Below are 21779 nucleotides of genomic sequence, written 5' to 3'. Positions count from 1 at the left end.
TTGGAAGATCATTTCATACCAGAATCACATTTGGCCTTAATGTCCACAATGGCTATATGCAAGAAAGCTCCCATAGGTTTCACTGTCCATCACTCTCCCCAAAGCGCTCCATTTTGTTGTATCAATAGTAAACAAGATGAGGGCAACTGTACAATCATCATTCTTTCCTACCTTGAGTCAAATAACTTAAGAAATACCAGAAATGAATTGGGATGCATCTTGTTTATAGAGAGTAAGGAGTCCTTCCATGTGGTTTTAGAGAGCTATGTGTTTATATGAGTTAGATCTGGTGCCTGTCAAGCTGGGCTATGTTATAAGGTGGCATTCAGGATCTTTGAAAACACATGAGATTCTAATTTACACTCCCTTACACAGATTGATTTGTTAGTTAGCCAGTGGCAGATTCTTGAAAAAGTAGGAATATGATTTTTTTTCTTGTAACTGGCTACTGCCCCGTTTTCACTCGTTAGTTGGTCACAGAGCTAAGCATTCAACTTCATGCTAGTGCACTTAACCAGCAGATCTTGACGTGATCTTGAGGAAAGCCCTTCTGAATTTTAAATATGAAGTGCATTTCTCAGTTAGAAAGCTTCCAGCTTTTGGAAATGTAACATGCATTGTCATTACCAGAAATTGTAAACTTCAAAAAACCAGAAGTATAAGGGATGAAGTAAAGCTAAGACTTCAAGTATTGAGTCAATTAATTTTTAAAACGTTCTAAATGCAGAATCAAATGGAAAAAATGTACAAATTGTAGTGCACAGTGCCCTATCTGCCGGTTCTGCTGTCTGCTCTTTCGTCCCTCTTTCAGATGTCTTTATAAGTAATTCTTTACATGTGTGATATGGGAACTAAAGCTTAATATTTTGTTTTATGTGTATATTTAATGCTACACAATATCAAATCTAATTTTAATTTATTAAAATGGTTTAATATTCCTGTTTATGTTTTGCAGTCAAAACGGAACCAATGAGCAGTAGTGGCATTGCTACAACAGCAGCGGAGGAGTCTTTAGACGGTTTCTCAGGTATGAGTGACAAAATGTCACTTCGTCCATATAATTAAGAAAAGCCAATGCAGATGAAGGATAGAATTTATCAGTTTCATCTCCCTAATCCAGCCCTTGATGAAATTCTACTCGTGAATTGCTATTGAGAAGAAAAAGATTTTTGTGACATTGGTAATCCTGCTTCATGTTGTACTTTTAACTAGGTTTTCTTTATCTGCTCTGGAACAATTGTATGCAATTACAAGCATTGCTTTACTTTGTTACCTTTAAACAAAGAAATGGCTTGCAAGCACAAGGTAGAAGTATGACTTAAATTCACGAAGAAGCTCCATGTGTTTTACGTTAATAATGCGTTAAATATACATTTAAAATCACAGTATTAGGCTTTAATTCCCCATATCACATACCTTGAGAAGATGTTCTGAAGAAGGACAAAAGAATAGGCAGCATCAAAGAATAGAAGTGCAGACAGGGCACTGTGCACTGGAATTCGGTGTTAGTGGATGGGAGATTTCCAAAGGTGATGGCGTTGATGATGTCATGGGTGACAATGGCCTGATGCTCCTTAGTAGGGTCCTGTTCAAGGGGTAAGAAAGAGGAGGTGTCTGAGACCTGCTCTCTGGCCTCGATGAGATCAGTCCATCAGACTACAACAGCATCTCTCTTGTCAGCGAGTTTGAGGGTAAGGTTGAGACTGCTGCGGAAACAGAGAGAAGAGCAGCAATGCAGCCTGACTTGCTGAGTTCCTCCAGCATTTTGTGTATTACTGAAGTACAATATTGGTGAATTGATTTTTTATTATCACACTGCTGAGGTGCATTGAGAAACATTGCCTTGTATTTCACCCATACAGGCCATTTCATCACGACAGTGCATTGATGGGAAAAGCTATTACAGAATGCAGAATATAGTGTTATGAATACAGAAAACATGCAGTGCAGGCAGGCAATAAAATGTAAGGTTATAATGAAATAGATCGTGTGGTCTGGAGTCCATCTTGTTGTAGAAGGAGACTGTTCATAGTCTTACAGCAATGGGATAGAAGCATCCTTTGAGTTGATGTTATATGCTCTCAGGCTTTTGTATGGTATGCCTGATGGGAGGAGGTTGAAGACTGTCCAGGCTAGGCGAGGCCTTTGATTTAAGTTGGCTGCTTTATGGAGACAATGAGAAGATATAACAGAGTCTGTGGTGAGGAGGCCAGCTTCTGTGAAGTGCTGAGCTGTGTCTATAACTCTACAGTTGTAAAGGTGTAATGCACTTAAAGTGCCGTCAAACATACCCTTTTGTGTTTATAATGGTGGTGAGTTAAAGACTGGTGGAACTAACACAAACCTGCCGATTCTGCAAATTTAGAAAGTGGTTAGTGGAAGACCAGGAAACATAGAATTAAGCTATTCAGCCTATCGAATCTGCTCTGCCATTCCATACTGGCTGATTTACTATCTCCCTCAAGCCCATTCTCCTGCTTTCATCCTTTGGCATCCTGACTAATCAAGAACCTATTAACCTCTGTTTTAAATTACTCACTGATTTAGCCTCCACAGCCATCTGTAGCAATGAATTCCACAGGTTCACCATGCTCTCACTAATTGAATTCCTCCTAATCTCTCTTCTAAATGGAAGTCCCTGTATTCTGAGGCTGTGCCCTCTGATTCTAGACTCATCGACTATAGGAAACATTCTCTCCACTTTTGCTTTATCTCGGCCTTTCAATATTCCATAAATTTCAATGGGATCCCCCCTCTCATTCTTCTAACCTCTCGTGAGTATAGGCCCAGAGCCATCAAAGGTTAACCCTTTTATTCCGAAGATCATCATTGTGAATCCCCTCTGGACACTCTCCTCTGCCAGTACATCTTTTCCTAGATAAGGGGCCTAAACTTCTCACAATACTCCAAGTGCAGTCTAACTAACTAATTATAAAGCCTCAGCGTTACATCCTTGCTCTTGTATTCAAGTCCTCTCAAAATGAATGTTAACATTGCATTTGCTTTCCTTACCGCTAACTCACTCTGAAAGTTAACTTTTAGGGAATCCTGCACAAGAATTCTCAAGTACTTTTGCAGTTCTGATGTTTGAATATTTTCCCCATTTAGAAAATATCCTAAGTTTTTATTCCTTCTTCCAAAGTGCAAGACCATACAATTCCTGAAACTATGTTCCATCTGTCACTTCTTTGACCATTCCCCCAATCCATCTATGTCCTTCTGCAGTCTCCCTACATCCTCAACACTACCTGCTCCTCCATCTTTCTTTGCATTGTCTGCAAACTTGGCTACAAAGCCATCAATTCTGTCATTCAAATCATTGACATATAATGGAAAAAGAAGCAGGCTCAATATCAACCCCTGTGGAACACCACTAGTCACCAACAGCCAAACAGAAAAGGCAGCCTTTATACCCAAACTTTGCCTCCTGTTAGTCAGCCAATCTTCTATCCAATCTAGTACCTTTCCTGTAATACCATGGACACTTGTTAAACAGTCTCATGTGCGGCACCTTGTCAAAGGCCTTCTGAAAATCCAAGTAAGCATCCACTGACTGTCCTTTATCTATCCTGCCAGTTATTTCATCTCTTGGGATCCCACACCAACCTGATTCCCCAATCTACTTGCATGTTAAAGTCCTCCATGACTTTTGTAACATTGCCCTTTTTACAAGCCTTTTCTATTTCCCATTGTAATTTACATCCCACATCCTGGCTACTGTTTGGAGGCCTATACGAAACTCCCATCAGGGTACTTTTTACCCTTGCAGGTTCTTAACTCTACCTACAAGAATTCTACATCTTCCAATCCTGTGTCACTTCTTTTTAGGAATTTGATTTCATTTTTTTACCAACAGAGCCACCCCACTCCCTCTTCCTCCCTACCTGTCCTTTTGATACAATGTGTATCCTTGGATGTTAAGCTTCCAACTATGATCTTTCAGGCACAATTCAGTGATACCCACAACGAAATACCTTCCGAACTCTAACTGTGCTAAAATATCATCTCTTGCTTTCGGTATACTGCATGCATTCAAATATAATACCTTCAGACCTGTATTCATCACCCTTTTCGATTTTTGTCCCCATGTTACACATTAACTCATCCCACTGACTGCAATTTTGCCCTATCACCCTCCTGTCCTTCCTCAAAGTCTCACTGCACACTGCATCGACTTGTATACCAACTTGCATATACTTACATCACTCCTGTTCCCATCCCCCTGCCAATTACTTTAAACTCTCCCTAACAGCTCTAGCAAACCTGCTTGCAAGGATATTGGTTCCCTCTCGGGTTTAGGTGTAAACGGTCCTTTTAGTAGTGATCATACCTTCCACAGAAGAGATCTCAGTGGTCCAAAAATCTGAAACCTCTACACCAGTCCCTCAGCCACTCATTCATCTGTACTATCATCCTATTTCAGCCCTGGGTAGCACAAGGTACTGAGAATGATCTAGGTATTACTACCCTGGAGGTCCTGTTCTTCAGCCTCTTCTCTAACTCCCTATACCCAGCACACAGGTCTTCATCCTCCTTTCTACCCATGTCATTTGTGCCAATGTGCACCATGACCTCTGCCTCTTATCCTTCCTCGAGAGAATCTGGTGCAGCAGCTCTGACATACCCTGAACATGGGAGGCAACCATCATCCTGGCATCTCTTTCATGGCCACAGAATCTCCTGTCCCTCCCCCTGACTGTTGCTCTGCTTGACATTACCAAACACACTGCCACTATGCTGGCTGCTGCTGCTGTGCCCTGATACCCCTTCCAGCAGTATGTAAATGGGTACACTTGTTTCTGAGGGGAATGGACACAGGGGAACCCTACACTGACTGTTTATTCCTCTTACTTCGCCTAGTGGTCACCCATCTACTCTCTGAGGCCTGACTTTGGGTGTGATCACCTCAGTAAGTGTCTCATTAATGAGTTCTCAGCCTCTTGCATGGTCCTAGAGTACATCCAGCTCCAGTTCCTAGACTTTGTCAGTCAGGAGCTGAGGTTGGATGCACTTCCTGCAAATGTAGTCATTAGGAAGACCCCTAGGTACCTTGAATGCGTACACCTCCCAGGAAGAGCATTTCAGTGCCTTCACTACCATCCTGCCTAACACTTGATATACATATAACTTCTCAAGGTTAAGTTCTAGCTTGTCCCAGCTCTTGCCCAAGCCCTTTCAGGCAAAGCCTGGCCCCTCTAACACTATCCACTCCAACAATGGCCGCTCTGTTTACACCTCACTTCTTGTGTTGGTCCCTCCCAAGTACCTAAGAGATCATTATGATTGCAACCCGCTGAAAAGATCTGAAAGGCCCCGAATTAATTTTAAGCCTCTTGCTGCCTCACCAACAAATGACTTCTGGCGATGATTGCAGGGAAGAATAGAGATGCGGTGAGGATGGGAGCAGAACATTTAATGTAAATGGTTGATATGTGCTGGGAATATGACCAAAGTGATTGTCAAAAAATTGGATCACACCGTGCTCTGTTTCTAAGCATTATGTGACTGAATATTGATTCTGAGTAATCAATCACAAAAACATGCTCAGACTCTGAGAATTGTGAAATTTGACCCAGCATTTGTGGTTACAGTGTATGTTAAAGCAGCTGCAGATATTTGGTGCAGACAACATTAGTTGCATCTGTCCAGAAGAATTCATTTGGACTGTCGCCAGGTAAATTTGGGCAAAGTTTATCTGATTTTGAAAGATCATTGGCCATTCAAAGAAAACCATCTTATCTTTGCAATCAATTTACTGCAGCTGTGCTTTTAACTGACTAACTCACTGATGCTGCTGGCAACGTTGTAGTTTGCTGCTATACTTGTGTCGTCAAGCAGTCAACTTGGGTGAGTGTGCCACCACTTCTTCACAATACCTCTAACTTTTCTATGAATGTTGCTGATTGAGCTACACAGGGCATCCTAGAAGAGTGATGATCAACCTTTTACTAAACTCCTGGTTTGAGGGGCTTCCCTACCCAACTCCACCCACCCCTCCATGTTCAATAGCGAAGGTGTGTTTCTCCACAGAGTGTTAGCATTGGCTGCACTGAGCTTCAGCACATTGTCCTGTGCCAGTCAGCAGCATTCCCTATTCAATATTGGACAGGGTCTCACCTCCGAAACCCACAAGAGTGGCAATGGTGCCTTGTTTGTTTGTATTTTATTAAGAGTTCATACTGCTGAATGTAATGACCATGTATATATGCCCCCTTGCACTTTTTATTTGTTTGTAGTGGATTTCAGTTAACTGGACTATTGGTTAATTGGGACATCCACTTATTTGAGGCAACTCAAGGTTCAGAGCGTGATAATTTCTGCCAGAATTGATTCAAACCCTCATTAAGAACTTGTGAGGCTGTTACCCTTCCCCAACCAACCACTGATCAACTAATTCCTTGTTAACAATGAGAACAATAACCACAGTCGTTGTCATGTATCTTGGTCAGTATACATTGTCTCCAATATTTCAACTGACCATCCACACAGTGGAGTTTTGGGGTGGAGTATTTTAGCTGCAATTTTTTTTTTGGGACAGCCCTGTCACCACTACCTATTGGCTCCTGACTCCGATCTGCACTGCAGCTCTCATACAGTGATTTTCCCAGGAGTTCCAGGGTTGTACAGCTACAAGTTAACCCTTCAATAGCTTCCCGAGGGTATTTACTTACACCTACTGCCTCATGCACAACTTGCCATCAGGGAATCATCTTCCTTACTTCCGCGGGAGGAAGTGGAGGAATAGGTACGACAGATACCAGTGGAACAGGGTTCTGGCAGAGGTTGGCAATATGAGGTCATTAGATGTGCTGTCAGCCAATTGAATTTGTTGAGATTCGCAAGGATTCCATTTCATGGGCACGGAGACGAGGATTTAATGTGGGCAAATGACAGGCCATTCTCAGATCGCTGTAATTGGTGTTGAGTTGCAGTCATTCCATGATGAGAGATTACCATCTGAAGCATGCTCTGCACTTCAACTGTGGCTTCAACAAACCTTAACTATGGACTTCAATGAAATCATTTTCAAACCTTTGCACAAAGTTGACCATTGGCATTGACTGGTTTGTGCCAACTGACAGGAGACTCTTCAGTGAACTGCTGCAACAGTAACAAGGTCGAACAGAAAAAATGACAATTCTTAATTAAAAATAGATTCATTGCTCCGAGTAGCTGGTAAGTCCCAATGATTCTGAGTGAATGAAAGGCACTATAGTGATTACTTCAGCAGAGGGTTGTGCTCAGGAAGATTTCAAAGGATCATGAATTCAATTAAGTGCTTTCTTTAAGGATCATTATTGGGAAGCACTGTGATTAACTTATCATACCCAACACAATTGCTGCTCTCAGAATATATGAAGGCTGGAAGGCTTTATGAAAACAAACACCAGGAAGTTCTCAGATGCTGGAAATCCAAAGCAACACACACAAAATGTTGGAGGATCTCAGCAGGCCAGACAGGGCCTTGGCCCAAAATGCTCTTTTTTTTTCCATTGATGCTGCCTGGCCTGCGGAGTTCCTCCAGGCTTTAAGAATGTTACTTTCTAAGCTACATCACTAAAGATCCAACAATTACATGGCCACAATATTTGACAAGTTGGTGAGGTGCAACATTTTATTAAAAGGAATTTCATGTCTCACCACCAACAAAATCTGAAACTTTGTTCTAATATCTTATATCATCACTACATGGCAAGCACATTTCTATGTTGAATACTAATTCTCATAGAGGGATCAGCAGTGGAGAGAGTGAGCAGCTTCAAGTTCCTGGGTGTCAGGATCTCTGAGGATTTAACCTGGTCTCAACATATCGATGTAGTTATAAAGGAGGCAAGACAGCAGCTATATTTTTTAGGAGTTTGAAGAGATTTGGCATATCCACAAATATACTCAAAAACTTCTATAGTTGTACCGTGGAGAGCATTCTGTCAGGCTGCATCACTGTCTGGTATGGAGGGGCTACTGCACAGGACCGGAAGAAGCTGCAGAAGGTGGTAAATCTAGTTGGCTACATCTTGGGCACTAGCTACAAAGTATCCAGGACACCTTTAGGGAGTGGTGTCTCAGAAAGACAGCGTTCATTATTAAGGACCTCCAGCACCCAGGGCATGTCCTTTTCTCACTGTTACCATCAGGTAGGAGATACAGAAGCCTGAAGGCACACACTCAGCGATTCAGGGACAGCTTCTTCCCCCCTGTCATCTGATTCCTAAATGGACATTGAAGCTTTGGACACTACCTCACTTTTTTTTTAATATGCAGTATTTCTAATTTTTAAACATTTCTTAAAAATCTATTCAATATATGTAATTGATTTGCTTGTTTATTTATTATTATTGTTTCATTTTATTTATTTTTTCTCTCTGCAAGATTATGTATTGCATTGAACTGCTGCTGCTAAGTTAACAAATTTCGCGTCACACGCCAGTGATAATAAACTTGATTCTGATTCTGATTGAGAATGTAACCAAAGCCTTGATTGTTGTCAACATAAAGAGATCATGCCCATGAATTTCTGAAAAACCTTAGCCATTAGTTTTGAAAATGCATGATTGTAGCATTACTTGGGGGCAGCACAGTAGCATAGCAGTTAGTGTAATTGCTTTATAGCGCTGTAGACGTGGGTTCAATTCTTGCTGCTGTCTGTAAGTGTTTCTACATTCTCACTGTAACTATGTGGGTTTTCTTTCGGAACACTGGTTTCCTCCCCATTCCCAAAATGTACAGGTTAGTAAGTAAATTGGTCTCCTGAGTGCAAATGGGTAACCCAGCCTCACTGGGCCAGAAGGACCCGTTATCCTGTTGTAAAAAGTAAACAACTTTAATTCCGCGTGCAAGTGACTCCCATGATAGCGCTGTTTAGGTTAGAAAGTGTGTGTGTGTGTGTGTGTGTGTGTGTGTGTGTGTGTGTGTGTGAAATTAACCCATTATTTCCAATTTGCCTTTCTTATTGTGTGCATTGATGACGCAGCTTTGCTTTATAGAAAATTAAGAAACCTCCTGTTATCCAGGAATGCAGTCCCACATCCCCTCCCCATAGAGCAAACCTCACCTGTATGTATTTTGGTAGATGCTGCCTAATAATGAGAATGCTTTGACGTTTTGACCTCCACACTTTTCTACCTTCCATGAGACTTTTAAACATAACTTGTGGGTCAAAACCAAGGAAAGCTCCTATTGATGATGTCAGGAGTTTAATAGAAACAGGATCAAATTCTGATGATAAAGGGGAAATGTGGAAAATTGTAGAGATGTATGGGATCAGGCCTAGGCTGAGGAGAGCCTGGCAGGGGGTTGGCTTGCTGGAGAAGAGAATGTGTTTGTATTTAGCATTTGCTTTTATTTTTTGCCAGCTTCGATTTTTTTTTAAGACAAATTAGTCTGCATTTGCGTGACCACAAGTCCGATATGCACTGCATTTCAATGAATTCTGTTTCTATCCTTCTGTCATTTGGTGGGATATGCCTGATCAGGCCTGTTGCCTGAACTTGCCACACCCGTTTCTGCAGCCACATTTGCCTTTTGCAGACAGACATACTTCATTGATCCTGAGGGAAATTGGGTTTCGTTACAGCTGCACCAACCAAGAATAGTGAAGAAATATAGCAATAGAAAACCATAAATAATTAAATAATAATAAGTTAATCATGCCAAGTGGAAATAAGTCCAGGACCAGCCTATTGGCTCAGGGTATCTGACACTGAGGGAGGAGTTGTAAAGTTTGATGGCCTCAGGTAGGAATGACTTCCTATGCTGCTCAGTGTTACATCTCAGTGGAATGAGTCTCTGGCTGAATGTACTCCTGTGCCTAACCAGAACATTAGGAATGGATGGGAGTCATTGTCCAAGATGGCATGCAACTTGGACAGCATCCTCTTTTCAGACACCACCGTCAGAGAGTCCAGTTCCACCCCCACAACATCACTGGCCTTACGAATGAGTTTGTTGATTCTGTTGGTGTCTGCTACCCTCAGCCTGCTGCCCCAGGACATAACACCAAACATGATAGCACTGGCCACCACAGCCTTGTAAAACATCCTCAGCATTGTCCAGCAGATGTTAAAGGACCTCAGTCTCCTCAGCAAGTAGAGACGGCTCTGACCCTTCTTGTAGACAGCATTTTAGTTCTGCAGCAAAGTGGAGTAAGTGGAAACTAGACCTCAGCCAGCAGATCCTAAGACTCCACCCACCCTGAAGGTATTTGATAACTCATTGCTGTCAAAGACCTTTAACTGTTGTCCAATATCAAATAATTAGAGATATTTATTACTTCTTGGGAAACTGAAAGATCTGATGTCACCTGGACTAGATGGTGAACACCACTGTGTTCTGAAAGAGGTGGCTGAAGAGATCATGGTGGCATTAGTAATGATCTTTCAAGAATCACTAGATTCTCAAATGGTTCATGAAGACTGGAAAATTGCAAATGTCAGTCCAAAAAGGGAGAGAGGTAGAAGAAAGGAAACTATATGTTAGTTAGTCACACCTCAGTGGTTGGGAAGATGTTGGAGTTGATTATTCAGGAGAAGGTGTCAGGATACTTGGAGGCACATGATAAAATAGGCTGTAGTCAGCATGGTTTCCTGAATGGAAAATCTTGCCTGACAAATCTGGTGGAATTCTTTCAAGAGTTAACAAGCAGGATGGACAAAGGAGAATCAGTGGATGTTGTGTACTTGGATTTTCAGAAGGCCTTTGACAAAGTGCCACACGCGAGGCTGCGTAACAGCCTTATGTGTGGCACTTTAACAAGCTTAATACAGGAAAGATACTAGCATGGATAAAACAGTGGCTGATTGGTAGGAGGCAAAGAGTAGAAATAAAGGGAGCCTTTTCTGACTGGCTGTCGGTGACTAGTGGTGTTCCTCAGGGGTCTGGGTTGGGACCGATTCTTTTTACCTTGTATGTCAATGATTTGGATGATGGAATTGGTGACTTTGTTGCAAAGTTTGCAGACAATATGAAGGTAGGTGGAGGGGCAGGTCATTTTGAGGGAGTAGAATGGCTATAGAAGTCCTTAGACAGGTAAGAAGAATGGGCAAAGAAATGGCAGATGGAATACCATTTCATGCACTTTGGTAGAAAAATGAAAATGTTGACTATTTTCAAAATGTAGAGGAAATACAAAAAAAATGATGTGCAGGATTTTGGGACTTGGGAATCCTTGTGCAGGATTCTCTAAAGGTTGATTTGCAGGTTGAGTCTGTGATGAAGAAGGCAAATGCAATGTTAACATTCATTTCAAGAGGAATATAATAGAAGCAAGGAAGTAATGTTGAGATTTTATAAAGCATTGGTGAGGCCTCACTTGGCGTATTCTGAGCAGATTTGGTCCTCTTATCTTGGAAAGGATGTACTAAAAGTGGAGAGGGTTCAGAGGTCATGAAAATGATTCCAGGATTGAATCGCTTGTTATTTGAAGAGTGATTGATGGCTCTCGGCTTGTATTCTAGAATTCAGAAGAATGAGGGGTGACCTCATTGAAATCTATCAAATGGTGTAAGATAGAGTGGATGTGGGGAGGATGTTTCCTATGGCAGGAGAGTCTAAGACCAGAGGACACAGAATAGAGGGACATCCTTTTAGAATGAAGATATGGAGGAATTTCTTTAGCCAGAGAGTGGTGTATCTGTGGAACTCTTTGCCACAGGCAGCTGTGGAGTCTATAGAACCATAGAACCATAGAACATTACAGCACAGAAACAGGCCTTTTGGCCCTTCTTGGCTGTGCAGAACCATTTTTCTGCCTAGTCCCACTGACCTGCACCTGGGCCATATCCCTCCAAACCCCTCTCATCCATATACCTGTCCAAGTTTTTCTTAAATGTCAAAAATGAGTCCGCATTCACCACTTCATCTGGCAGCTCATTCCACATTCCCACCACTCTCCGCGTAAAGAAGCCCCCCCCAATTTTCCCTTTAAACTTTTCCCTCTTCACCCTTAACCCATGACCTCTGTTTTTTTTCCCTTGGCCTCAGTGGAAAAAACCTGCTTGCATTCGCTCTATCTATACCCATAATTATATACACCTCTATCAAATCTCCCATTCTCCTACACTCCAGGGAATGAAGTCCTAACCTATTCAACCTTTCTCTGTAACTCAGTTTCTCAAGTCCTGGCAACATCCTTGTAAACCTTCTGTGCACTCTTTCAACCTTATTAATATCCTTCCTGTAATTAGGTGACCAAAACTGCACGCAATACTCCAAATTCAGTCTCACCAATGTCTTATACAACCTCACCATTACATTCCAACTCTTATACTCAATACTTTGATTTATAAAGGCCTATGTACCAAAAGCTCTCTTTATGACCCTATCTACCTGTGACGCCACTTTTAGGGAATTATATATCTGTACTCCCAGATCCCTCTGTTCTACTGCACTCCTCAGTGTCCTACCATTTACCTTGTATGTTCCACCTTGGTTAGACTATGTACAGACATGCATATATACAGTTGTGATGGTGCCTAAGACTTTTGCATAGTACTGTAGTAATTTTATGTATTGTACTGTACTGCTGCTGCAAAAATAAACAAATTTCATGACATAAGTGAGTGATGATAAATCTGATTCTGATATTGGTCTCATTGTGGACTGAGAGTGGGAAGGGGAAGGGGAATGGAATCATGGTTGGCAAAAAGGGAAGGGAGAGGGGAGGGAGCAGGGAGCACCAGAGACATTTTGTTATGATCAATAAACCAATAGGTTGGAATGAAATATCCTGCCTGGTGTCTCAAGGCTGGGTGTGTCTGCACCCACACCACCTCCTGTCCTTGTCATTCCTACTCTGCCACCTGTCCCACAACACCCCCCACCCCCCGGGCAGTGCTCTACTCACACTATTCCCAACATCTTTTACTCCCACTAGATCTACAAGCTCTCTCTCCGCTCCATGTTCGCAAATACAGTATTGTGCAGCACATTGTGGGAATGTACTTCATGTTTTTCTGTGCATTGGGGTCAAATTTGTCTTTCTTGCTGACACCATCTGATTCCCTTTTTCATCCATTTCAGGGAAAACCAAGCAGGTTCTGCAACAGCCAGCAACCTGTTTGGCAGATTATCTCCTAAAATGGAGGTAAAAATAACCTTCATTTGGTTTAATGAGCTAAAGATATGTGCTGCACACTTGAAATTTGCCACAATGTGCTCCCTGCAGATGTCACGCCCTCTTATATCATAGAGTTCCTCATAGAAACATAGATAGCCTACAACGCAATACAGGCCCTTTGGCCCACAAAGCTGTGCCGAACACGTCCTTACCTTAGAAATTTCCTAGGGTTACCCACAGCCCTCTATTGTTCTAAGCTCCATGTACCTGTCCAGGAGTCTCTGAAAAGACCCTATTGTATCCGCCAGCAGCCCATTCCACGCACTTACCACTTTCTGCGCTTTTAAAAAACACTTACCCCTGACATCTCCTCTATACCTACTTCCAAATACCTTAAAACTGTGCCCTCTCGTGCTAGCCATTTCAGCCCTGGGAAAAAGCCTCTGACTATCCACATGATCATCTCATCATCTTATACACCTCTATCAGATCACCTCTCATACTCCGTCGCTCCAAGGTAAAATGGCTGAGTTCACTCAACCCATTCTCATAAGGCATGCTCCCCAATCCAGGCAACATCCTTGTAAATCTACTTACTTCAGTTATTATAAATTAATTGCTTCGTCTATGCTGTAGTGATACTGAAGTTAATTGCAGTATCTAAGCAATTTTTAAAAAAGCAAGCCAAACTTGCTGTAGAATGGTCGCCTTTAATCACTTGCCCTTTTTAAAGTGTACTCAGTGGAAATAAAATAGGACATGGTGTCTGCATCGAGATGTCCATGGAGGATTGCAGCCGATTGGCTGCAGGAACACATGCTGAGCAATGCACTGAAGCTTGGTGCAGCCACCGCACGGGTTTGGTGGGGAAGGACCACCGTATAGAGTCGTTCCGCTGCTGGACAAGAAAAAGCCAGTGTGGCCTATCCAGGGCTCAAGCCTGGGTGGGAAGAGTTGAAGAACCGGCTGTTGCCCATGCAGGGGGTTCTCCCTCTTCCTCTGAGGGAGGAAAGCCCTCAATTATCACTCCTGGGACTAAATGAGTGGCAACAGATCTCATTTGGTTTTAAGGAATCTAACTGAATGCTGTACATTGATTATGAATCTAAGATTGAAGAAACATCGCACAGCGTGTTCTTATAAGTAATTGTTTTTGTTACGAATAATATGTTTTGATACATAAACCTTCATATATTTTTTGCATTCTTGGTGAAGGTAAAGGTTTTTGGATAAAGCTGATAGCCATTTAATAGCATGTTGAAGTGCACACGTATCTGCTCTCGGTAAAGGAATGAAGAAAATGGGGATTTTTTTAAAAAGTCTTTAGTTGTATGTTATATATATTAGTGGTATAGTGGAATAAATTTAACAATTGAGCATGATTAGAAATCAAAAATATTGTTCTTACATTTTTATCTAAACATGCATATAATATTGCATTATTATCAAATTATATTATATTATCAAATTATCAAATATTATCAAATCATATCATATTAAATTATATTATCAAATAATTTCTGAAATACATAAATGTTCTGAATGGATTGTGCGATTTATTTTGTTTTTAAATTCTTTTCAGGAATTGGTGGTGGTTTTAGCCCAAGGGAAACACATCACTTCTCTCCACATATTTATCCTTCCAAGTAAGTTTTCTTTTAAAATTTTAAAATTAGGACATTTTAGACTCCTGGTCAGCACCTTTTATTTTATCATATTTACTTGCATGTCCTGAACCCCAACACAACAATTTTCTACAATGCATTCCTTTGCAGATTTATCATTCTTCAGGAGAAAAATGGTTTTCTATCTTATTCAATACTCTAAGTGGCAGAATTAGCTATTAAAAGAATTGCTTTATGCATTAATACCATTTTCTTCTAATTCTATATCACAGGTCGTATCCACACATTCTCCCAACTCCACCTTCACAAAGCATGGCATCATATGGACAGTCTCCATATGTCACAGGAATGCAGCAAACAGCAACTTATGCAACTTACCCACAGCCCGGCCAACATTATGGAATACCATCTTACGGTAAGCAGACAAGTTGTTTAGATAAAAAATATATTTCTCTGCCTTGTCAGTTACTGCACAGAATGACTTCAACAGCTAACAACAGATTTTCTAATTTGCTTGACGTTAAACATTGTTTACATCAAATGATAACACTTCTGTTTCTAATATACTTAAATGAGAATCTACAGATCTGATGACATTAACCGATATAGGTGCATTATGGGCAGGCATCAAGACTGAAGGTGGATTGACTCAAACACAGTCTCCTGGCCCAACGGGATTTCTAAATTATGGTTCAAGCTTTAATGCACCTCAACCAGGCCACGGCCCTTACAGTTACCAAATGCAAGGTCTGTGCCATCTCATGTCATTTATCCAATTTCATTGTGAAGTGTTGTTTAACCAATGCATGCCAACTTTAAAGATCAAGCTTGCCACCTACAGTTGTATGGGTGTACATGGAACCTACATCTGAATAAACTTTTAAGGTACCTTTATGTTCAAAATCTCATAGTTTGAGACTGAATGGAAGGATAATGTTATTGGTGTGCAGTACCGACAGGCCATCGATTTCAGTATTAAATGCCATGAAATAAATACTCTGTATGGAGCCTTTTCTGTGATGGGTTCCAGGTACAAAAAGTGGCAGTATTTTCTTTATTTTCAAAGTATGCAATTGAGTCATAATCTGATATAAAGCAAAATCGTTTCAGTTCAATTAGCCTGTTAATCTTCAAAAAGAGAGCAAATATTGCTGTAAGCAGAGACCTGTGTTGTGTTGATTTGCCTAAGTGAATAGACCATACTGTGACTTTGAAAACAATCTGTCTCTCATCAGATAGAACCACTGGATCATTAGTAATATGGCTATCAATTATGATTTCAGCTTTAAGTTGGTAGAGCAGACTCGTCTGCGTTCTTTGGTTATGCAGCAACAATAAAATTAGCCGTGTTAAAAGACAGAATAGCACCTAAAGATTATTTCTTCTCTCTTCCCTTGGTACTTTTACATCTACACCTGCAGTGTAAACCAGTGAATCAGCTATTATTGGGCAAAGCTGTAGCTCGAGCTTTCTGGTGGACTTTCTGAAATTGCACTCCATTGCTTAAATGAAATTGAATTTCAGAAGTCAAGTTTAATGCACAGCTATCACTATACAGTACAATTAGTGCAAATCCCAGTGTGGATGAATTTCCAGGACAGAATCCTTTGAAAAGCTGTGCTAATTTCTGATTCCAATCACCTGCTCTGCACCCTTACTCCAAACACACTCAAATTTCCATCCCTTCCACCACTTTCAGGAGTTTTCACTGGAAATAGCAGGGATAGACATATTCAGTAATAGACTTTGACATAGTTTCATTCTAAATCAAAGTCTATCAGTTCTGTACTGTGTAGCATATCTATGGTGGATGAACTACATCATAAACAGACCACGGCAAATTCTTATAATTATGGAGTGAAAGATTCAACTACTCCAGACCATGAAATTTCCATTTCACAACAGAATTAACATACCTCTTTAGTTTAAGTCTCTTAAACAGCAGTTACATGGAAGACCTGCCTCATTCTCCCTACCCGTGATAAACTTCCATCTTAGTGAATTCTGTGACAAATGGAGCTAAGTTTTCAACTCACTGCAGCTCGTTTTGATCCTATGCAGTAGCCCCCTACCCACCACCACTACCCCATACCAGATGGTGATGCAGCCAGTCAGAATGTTCTCCATGGCACATCTGTAGAGATCTGCAAGTGTCTTTGGTGAGTGTCTCCAATGCGTACCTGCTCAAACACCCAATGAAATATAGCTGCCGCTGTGTCTACTTTGTAACTGCTTTTGTAACTTGGGCTCAGGGTGTTGACTCCCAGGAACTTGAAATTGTTCACTCTTTCCACTTCTGATCCCTTCTTGACGACTGTGTGTTTCCTTGTTCTACCGTTTCTGATGTCCACAGTCTTTGCTCTTACTGACGTTGAGTGCAAGGTTGAGTGCAATGAGGGAAGATCATGACTGTGAATTCCAATAGATAATGGGTTACAGACAAAAGTCAAGGCAACAGAGATTAGTGCAAAAGGTGATAGGAAGAATAGTTGATTCATTACTGGGAGTGAAAATATTATGATACAAGCTATGTAGAATTATAGCAAAGAAAGACTGCATAGCAAAAGACACGGTGGGGAAGAAAACATTGAGCCCTTTCACTTACTTTAATGTGTAAAAGAAAACCAGTAAGAGTGTTTTCTGTCCTGTATTTAGGGTTGCTTAATTACAATCAATGGTCACTTCAGTTTGAGCGGGTGTTTGTCACTTGCTAACATCTACTTGGAATGGCCATTCAGCATTTTGCATGATTAACGTCATTATTTCTTGTATATGTGTTAGCACCAAGGGGTGCTGATCCCTTGGCTTTCCATGCTCTTGCTACTGCCTAACCCACAGTCCTTTAGAGAACTTCCAACAAAGGCCAGACTGGACATGTCAGAATCTGAAGACAAGTACTCCATACTAGTTCCATGGGTCATTGCCTCACTATGTCATCTGCCTCTCGTTCTCCCTGCAACCTCCATGGATCTACCCAAGCATGACAGCCAATGATGCGGAGAAAGCAAATTTCCGTGGTGGAGAGCAGAAAACTTTGGCTGCCTGACTGGCACCCACAGTTCAGCAGATTTATGCTAATAAGGATGAGGCCCAATCTCAGAGAGCCTTGGGCATCAAGTTCTGCTGCACATGAAAAGCACAGAAAGCAGATTTAAAAACAAGCCTAAAAATATCTACCACATGGATTAATATGTAAAGAAAGAGAAAATAGACCACAGGGAGGTATTATTTTATTTGAAACAATAATATAATGATAAGGGAAATAGCAACGTCTGGACTTAATAGGAACATGATAATTACAGTGTGGATTGAAGTGATAGGGAATAAATGAAAGGAGCAATGTTTTTAAAAAATCTGTTTCAGGTCACGTAGTTTGACTGTAACAATAAATTACTAAATGGTGTTAAGAAATTAGTGAGGTATTTTTAACTGAGGATGCCATAGTCACAGAACAAACTGAGGCCGAATTTACTCTCTGCTGTCAGCTGCCCCACTCTCTGCTGACTTCCAAATCCATTTTGAACTGATCTGGAACAATCCTGGAAGCAGAATGTGTACTGGAAAGTCAGCTGAACGCCTTGCGGCAAAGACTTGCGAATCAAAAGGGTGTGCAGCGGTACAGTGAGACTTCAACCAGCCCACCCATGAGAGAGGTGAAATAAGCTTTGACAACTCAGTTAAACCATGCCTCCATCTTAATACAGAACTCTCCAAGTTGTCAAACACTCTGAATAATTCTGACATTCAAAATTCGGCAAGTACTATTAAAATAAAACTTTAAAAAACTGAAAATTCCCAAAACACTGAAATGTTGTTTAATAACGGAAAAATTAACTGATAGTTCTCAAAATCATTTGTTGCTGTTCCCTGCACTGAAAAGAATAGAAGAACACCCACATGGTAGGTTGGTGTTTATGTAGACTTCCATTCATATCCTGCAGAATCACTGCAGTTATGCTCAATTGCTGAACCACTGTTAACGTTTTCAGATGTCCACCCTCTGTGGACCTGGTAGAATTTATGTTGCGTGATGTCTATTGCCATAGTGGCAATGCTGTTTATTTTTCTCTAAAAAAAAGTTGACTCTGTAGTTCAACAGAAATTAATGTGGATGATCAGATTTGCAGCAAAGCGAAGAGGCATATTAGACAGTGTGATGATGAAAGCCTGAGATAATTTATTGGTTTGCATTAGCAGATCAATAGTCAACAGCATCTGGTTATTCTGTGATCACAGTCTCAGAGACCTACTTCAGAACGTCTTTCAAGAAGATGAAGCCTCGCAAGATGTCAGGCCCTGGTGCTATACCTGGCAGAGCTCTGAAAAATTGTGCCAATTAACTGGTGGAAATGCTCAAGAACATCTTCGGTCTCTCTCTGATGCAGTCCAAAGGGCAACAATCATACCATAAGTCTGTAAGATATCGGAGCAGAATGACGCCATGTGGCCCATTGAGTCTGTTCCACCATTTCATCATGGTTGATCCAATTTTCCTCTCAGCCCCAATCTCTGCCTTCTCCCCGTATCCCTTCATGCCCTGACCAATCAAGCGTCTATCAACCTCTGCCTTAAATGTACACAAAGACTTGGCCTCCACAGCTGCGTGTGGCAACAAATTCCACAGATTCACCACTCTCCTCTTCTCCATTCTAAAAGAATGCCCTTGTGTTTTGAGGCTGTACCCTCTGGTCTTTGAATCCCCCACCATAGGAAATATCCTCACTACTTCCACTCTATCAGGACCTTTCAACATTCGATAAGTTCCAATTAGGTTGCCTCTCATTCTTCTGAATTCCGGTGAATATGGGCCCAGAGTCTTCAAAAGCTCTTCAGATGACGAGCCATTCAATCCCGGATTCATTTTTGTGACACACACGAAATGCTGGTGGAACACAGCAGGCCAGGCAGCATCTATAGGAAGAAGCACTGTCGACATTTTGGGCCGAGAGCCTTTGTCAGGACGGCATTTTGGGCCGAGACCCTTTGTCAGGACTAACTCGACAGTGCTTCTTCCTATAGATGCTCCCTGGCCTGCTGCGTTCCACCAGCGCTTTGTGTATGTTGCTTGAATTTCCAGCATCTGCAGATTTCCTCGCATTATCATTTTTGTGAACCTGCTTTAAACCATTTCCAGTTTCAGCACATCCTTTCTAAGATAAGAGGCCAAAACATCTATCCTGGGCCCAACATATTGCTGCAATCATAAAGAAAGCATGACACCTGCTATACTTCATTAGGGGTTTGAGGAGAATTGGTACGTCACCAAAGACACTTACTAATTTCTACAAATGTACCATGAGAAGCATTGTAACTGTTTGCATCATCATCTGGTATGGAGGGGCCACTTCACGGGGATCAGAATCAGATTTAATATCACCAGCATATATTGTGAAATTTGTTAACTTTGCAGTAGTGGTGCAATGAAATAAATGATAGATAAATAGAGAAAAAAAACTGAGCTGCATTAAGTATATACATGTCTATTCAATAGTTAAGTTAAAATAAGTAGTGCAAAAAAACCCAGAAATAACGTGGGTTCAATGTCCATTTAGGAATCAGATGGCAGAGGGGAAGAAGCTGTTCCTGAATCACTGAGTGTCTGCCTTCAGACTTCAGTATCTCCTTCCCAACAGTAACAATGAGAAGAGGACGTGCCCTGGGTGGTGGGGTCCTTAATGATGGATGCCTCCTTCCTAAGGCACCACTCCTTGAAGATGTCTTGGATAGTACAGGGGCTCGTAACCATGACAGAGCTGACAAGTTTCTGAACTTACTTCGATCTTGTGCAGAAGCCCCCCATATACCAGACAGTGATGCAGCCAGTCAGAATGCTCTCCATTGTACATTTGTAGAAGTTTTCAAGTATTTTAGTTGACAAACCAAACCTCCTCAAACTTCTAATGAAATATAGTGCTATCTTGCCTTTGTTATAGCTGCATCAATATGTTGCTTCCTGTTTAGGTCCACAGAGATATTGATACACAGGAACTTGAAACTGCTCACTCTCTCCAATTCTGATCCCTCTATAAGGATTGGGTTGTGTTCCCTCTTTGTACCCTTTCTGCAGTCCACAATCAGCACTTTGGTCTTGGTAACGTTGAGTGTAAGGTTATTGCTATGATACCACTCAACAGGATCGGAAGAAGCTGCAGAAAGTTGTGATATTGTATGATCCTCTTTCGCTGATAGTTTAATAAGATATTGTTATCTTGTTATCAACTCAATTTCAAATCTATTGTATTCATAACATATGTAATATAATATTATGTTATGTTTTTTTTAAAAAACTAATAAAAAGATTGAAAAAGTAAGAAAAAAAAGAAAGTTGTGAATTCAGCCAGCACCATCATGGGCACTAGCTTCCCCAGCATCTAGGACACCTTCAAAAGGCATCATACAATATTAAGGACCCCCATCACCAGAACATGCTTTCTTCTCATTGCTCCCATCAAGGAGGAGGTACAGGAGCCTCTGTATGGACAGTTAAGCCAGAAACACTACCGCAGTAATTTTCCCTCTGCTTTTGCACTACTTATTTAACTTTAATTTTATATATACACTTCGTAATTTTCAGTTTTTATTATGTATTGCAATGTACTGCTGCCACAAAGCAACACATTTAATAACATATGCCAATGATAGTAAAACTGGTTCTGATTCTAATCTAGAATGTTTTCTGACATGTTTGTGTTGGGAATGCAGTAGACTTGTTATTCAATGGAATAAACCATTCTGGGAGGCTATGACATAGTTGAGCTTTGAGTTCTTAGTTGACTGAGCTTTCTGACAAGTTACTTTATCACGATAGCATTATTGTATGCCTGTATAATCTGGAACACCGGCAGAAGCACTCTTATAATTTTTCTTGCGGTTAAATAATTTTGCATTGCACATTATTTCTTAATGTTTAGATTGCATGTTTAATATGTTGTTTCCTTTTGGTTTAATTTTAACTTTTTTCTTAATCATTCAAGATAGCTTGACGCAAATTAGCAATGGTACTAGTGTACATTTTCAATTGACATTCTCCACATCCTTGAGGAGATGGTGGATGAAGACTTGACAGTGTATCATGACTGGTAGACATTTGCTTGACCGAG

At 41.0% G+C, this 21779-nt stretch overlaps 1 protein-coding gene across 2 annotated transcripts in view; it reads left to right on the top strand.

Annotated features, from left to right (window-relative positions):
- eya1 (EYA transcriptional coactivator and phosphatase 1) overlaps window positions 1-21779 on the top strand; it is a 186772-nt gene that overhangs the window by 20230 nt on the left and 144763 nt on the right. The window contains exons 5-8 of one of the 2 annotated variants that reach the window (XM_059982788.1): window positions 956-1027; window positions 14637-14700; window positions 14952-15094; window positions 15304-15426. In XM_059982788.1, the coding sequence (XP_059838771.1) occupies window positions 956-1027; window positions 14637-14700; window positions 14952-15094; window positions 15304-15426 (402 nt within the window). The remainder of the gene's footprint in view (window positions 1-955; window positions 1028-14636; window positions 14701-14951; window positions 15095-15303; window positions 15427-21779) is intronic. The other variant, XM_059982790.1, reaches the window with a different exon arrangement.

The sequence above is a fragment of the Hypanus sabinus genome, chromosome 1 (assembly GCF_030144855.1).
Source record: "Hypanus sabinus isolate sHypSab1 chromosome 1, sHypSab1.hap1, whole genome shotgun sequence".
Lineage (NCBI taxonomy): Eukaryota > Metazoa > Chordata > Chondrichthyes > Myliobatiformes > Dasyatidae > Hypanus > Hypanus sabinus.
This window is presented reverse-complemented; position numbering and strand designations above follow the sequence as displayed.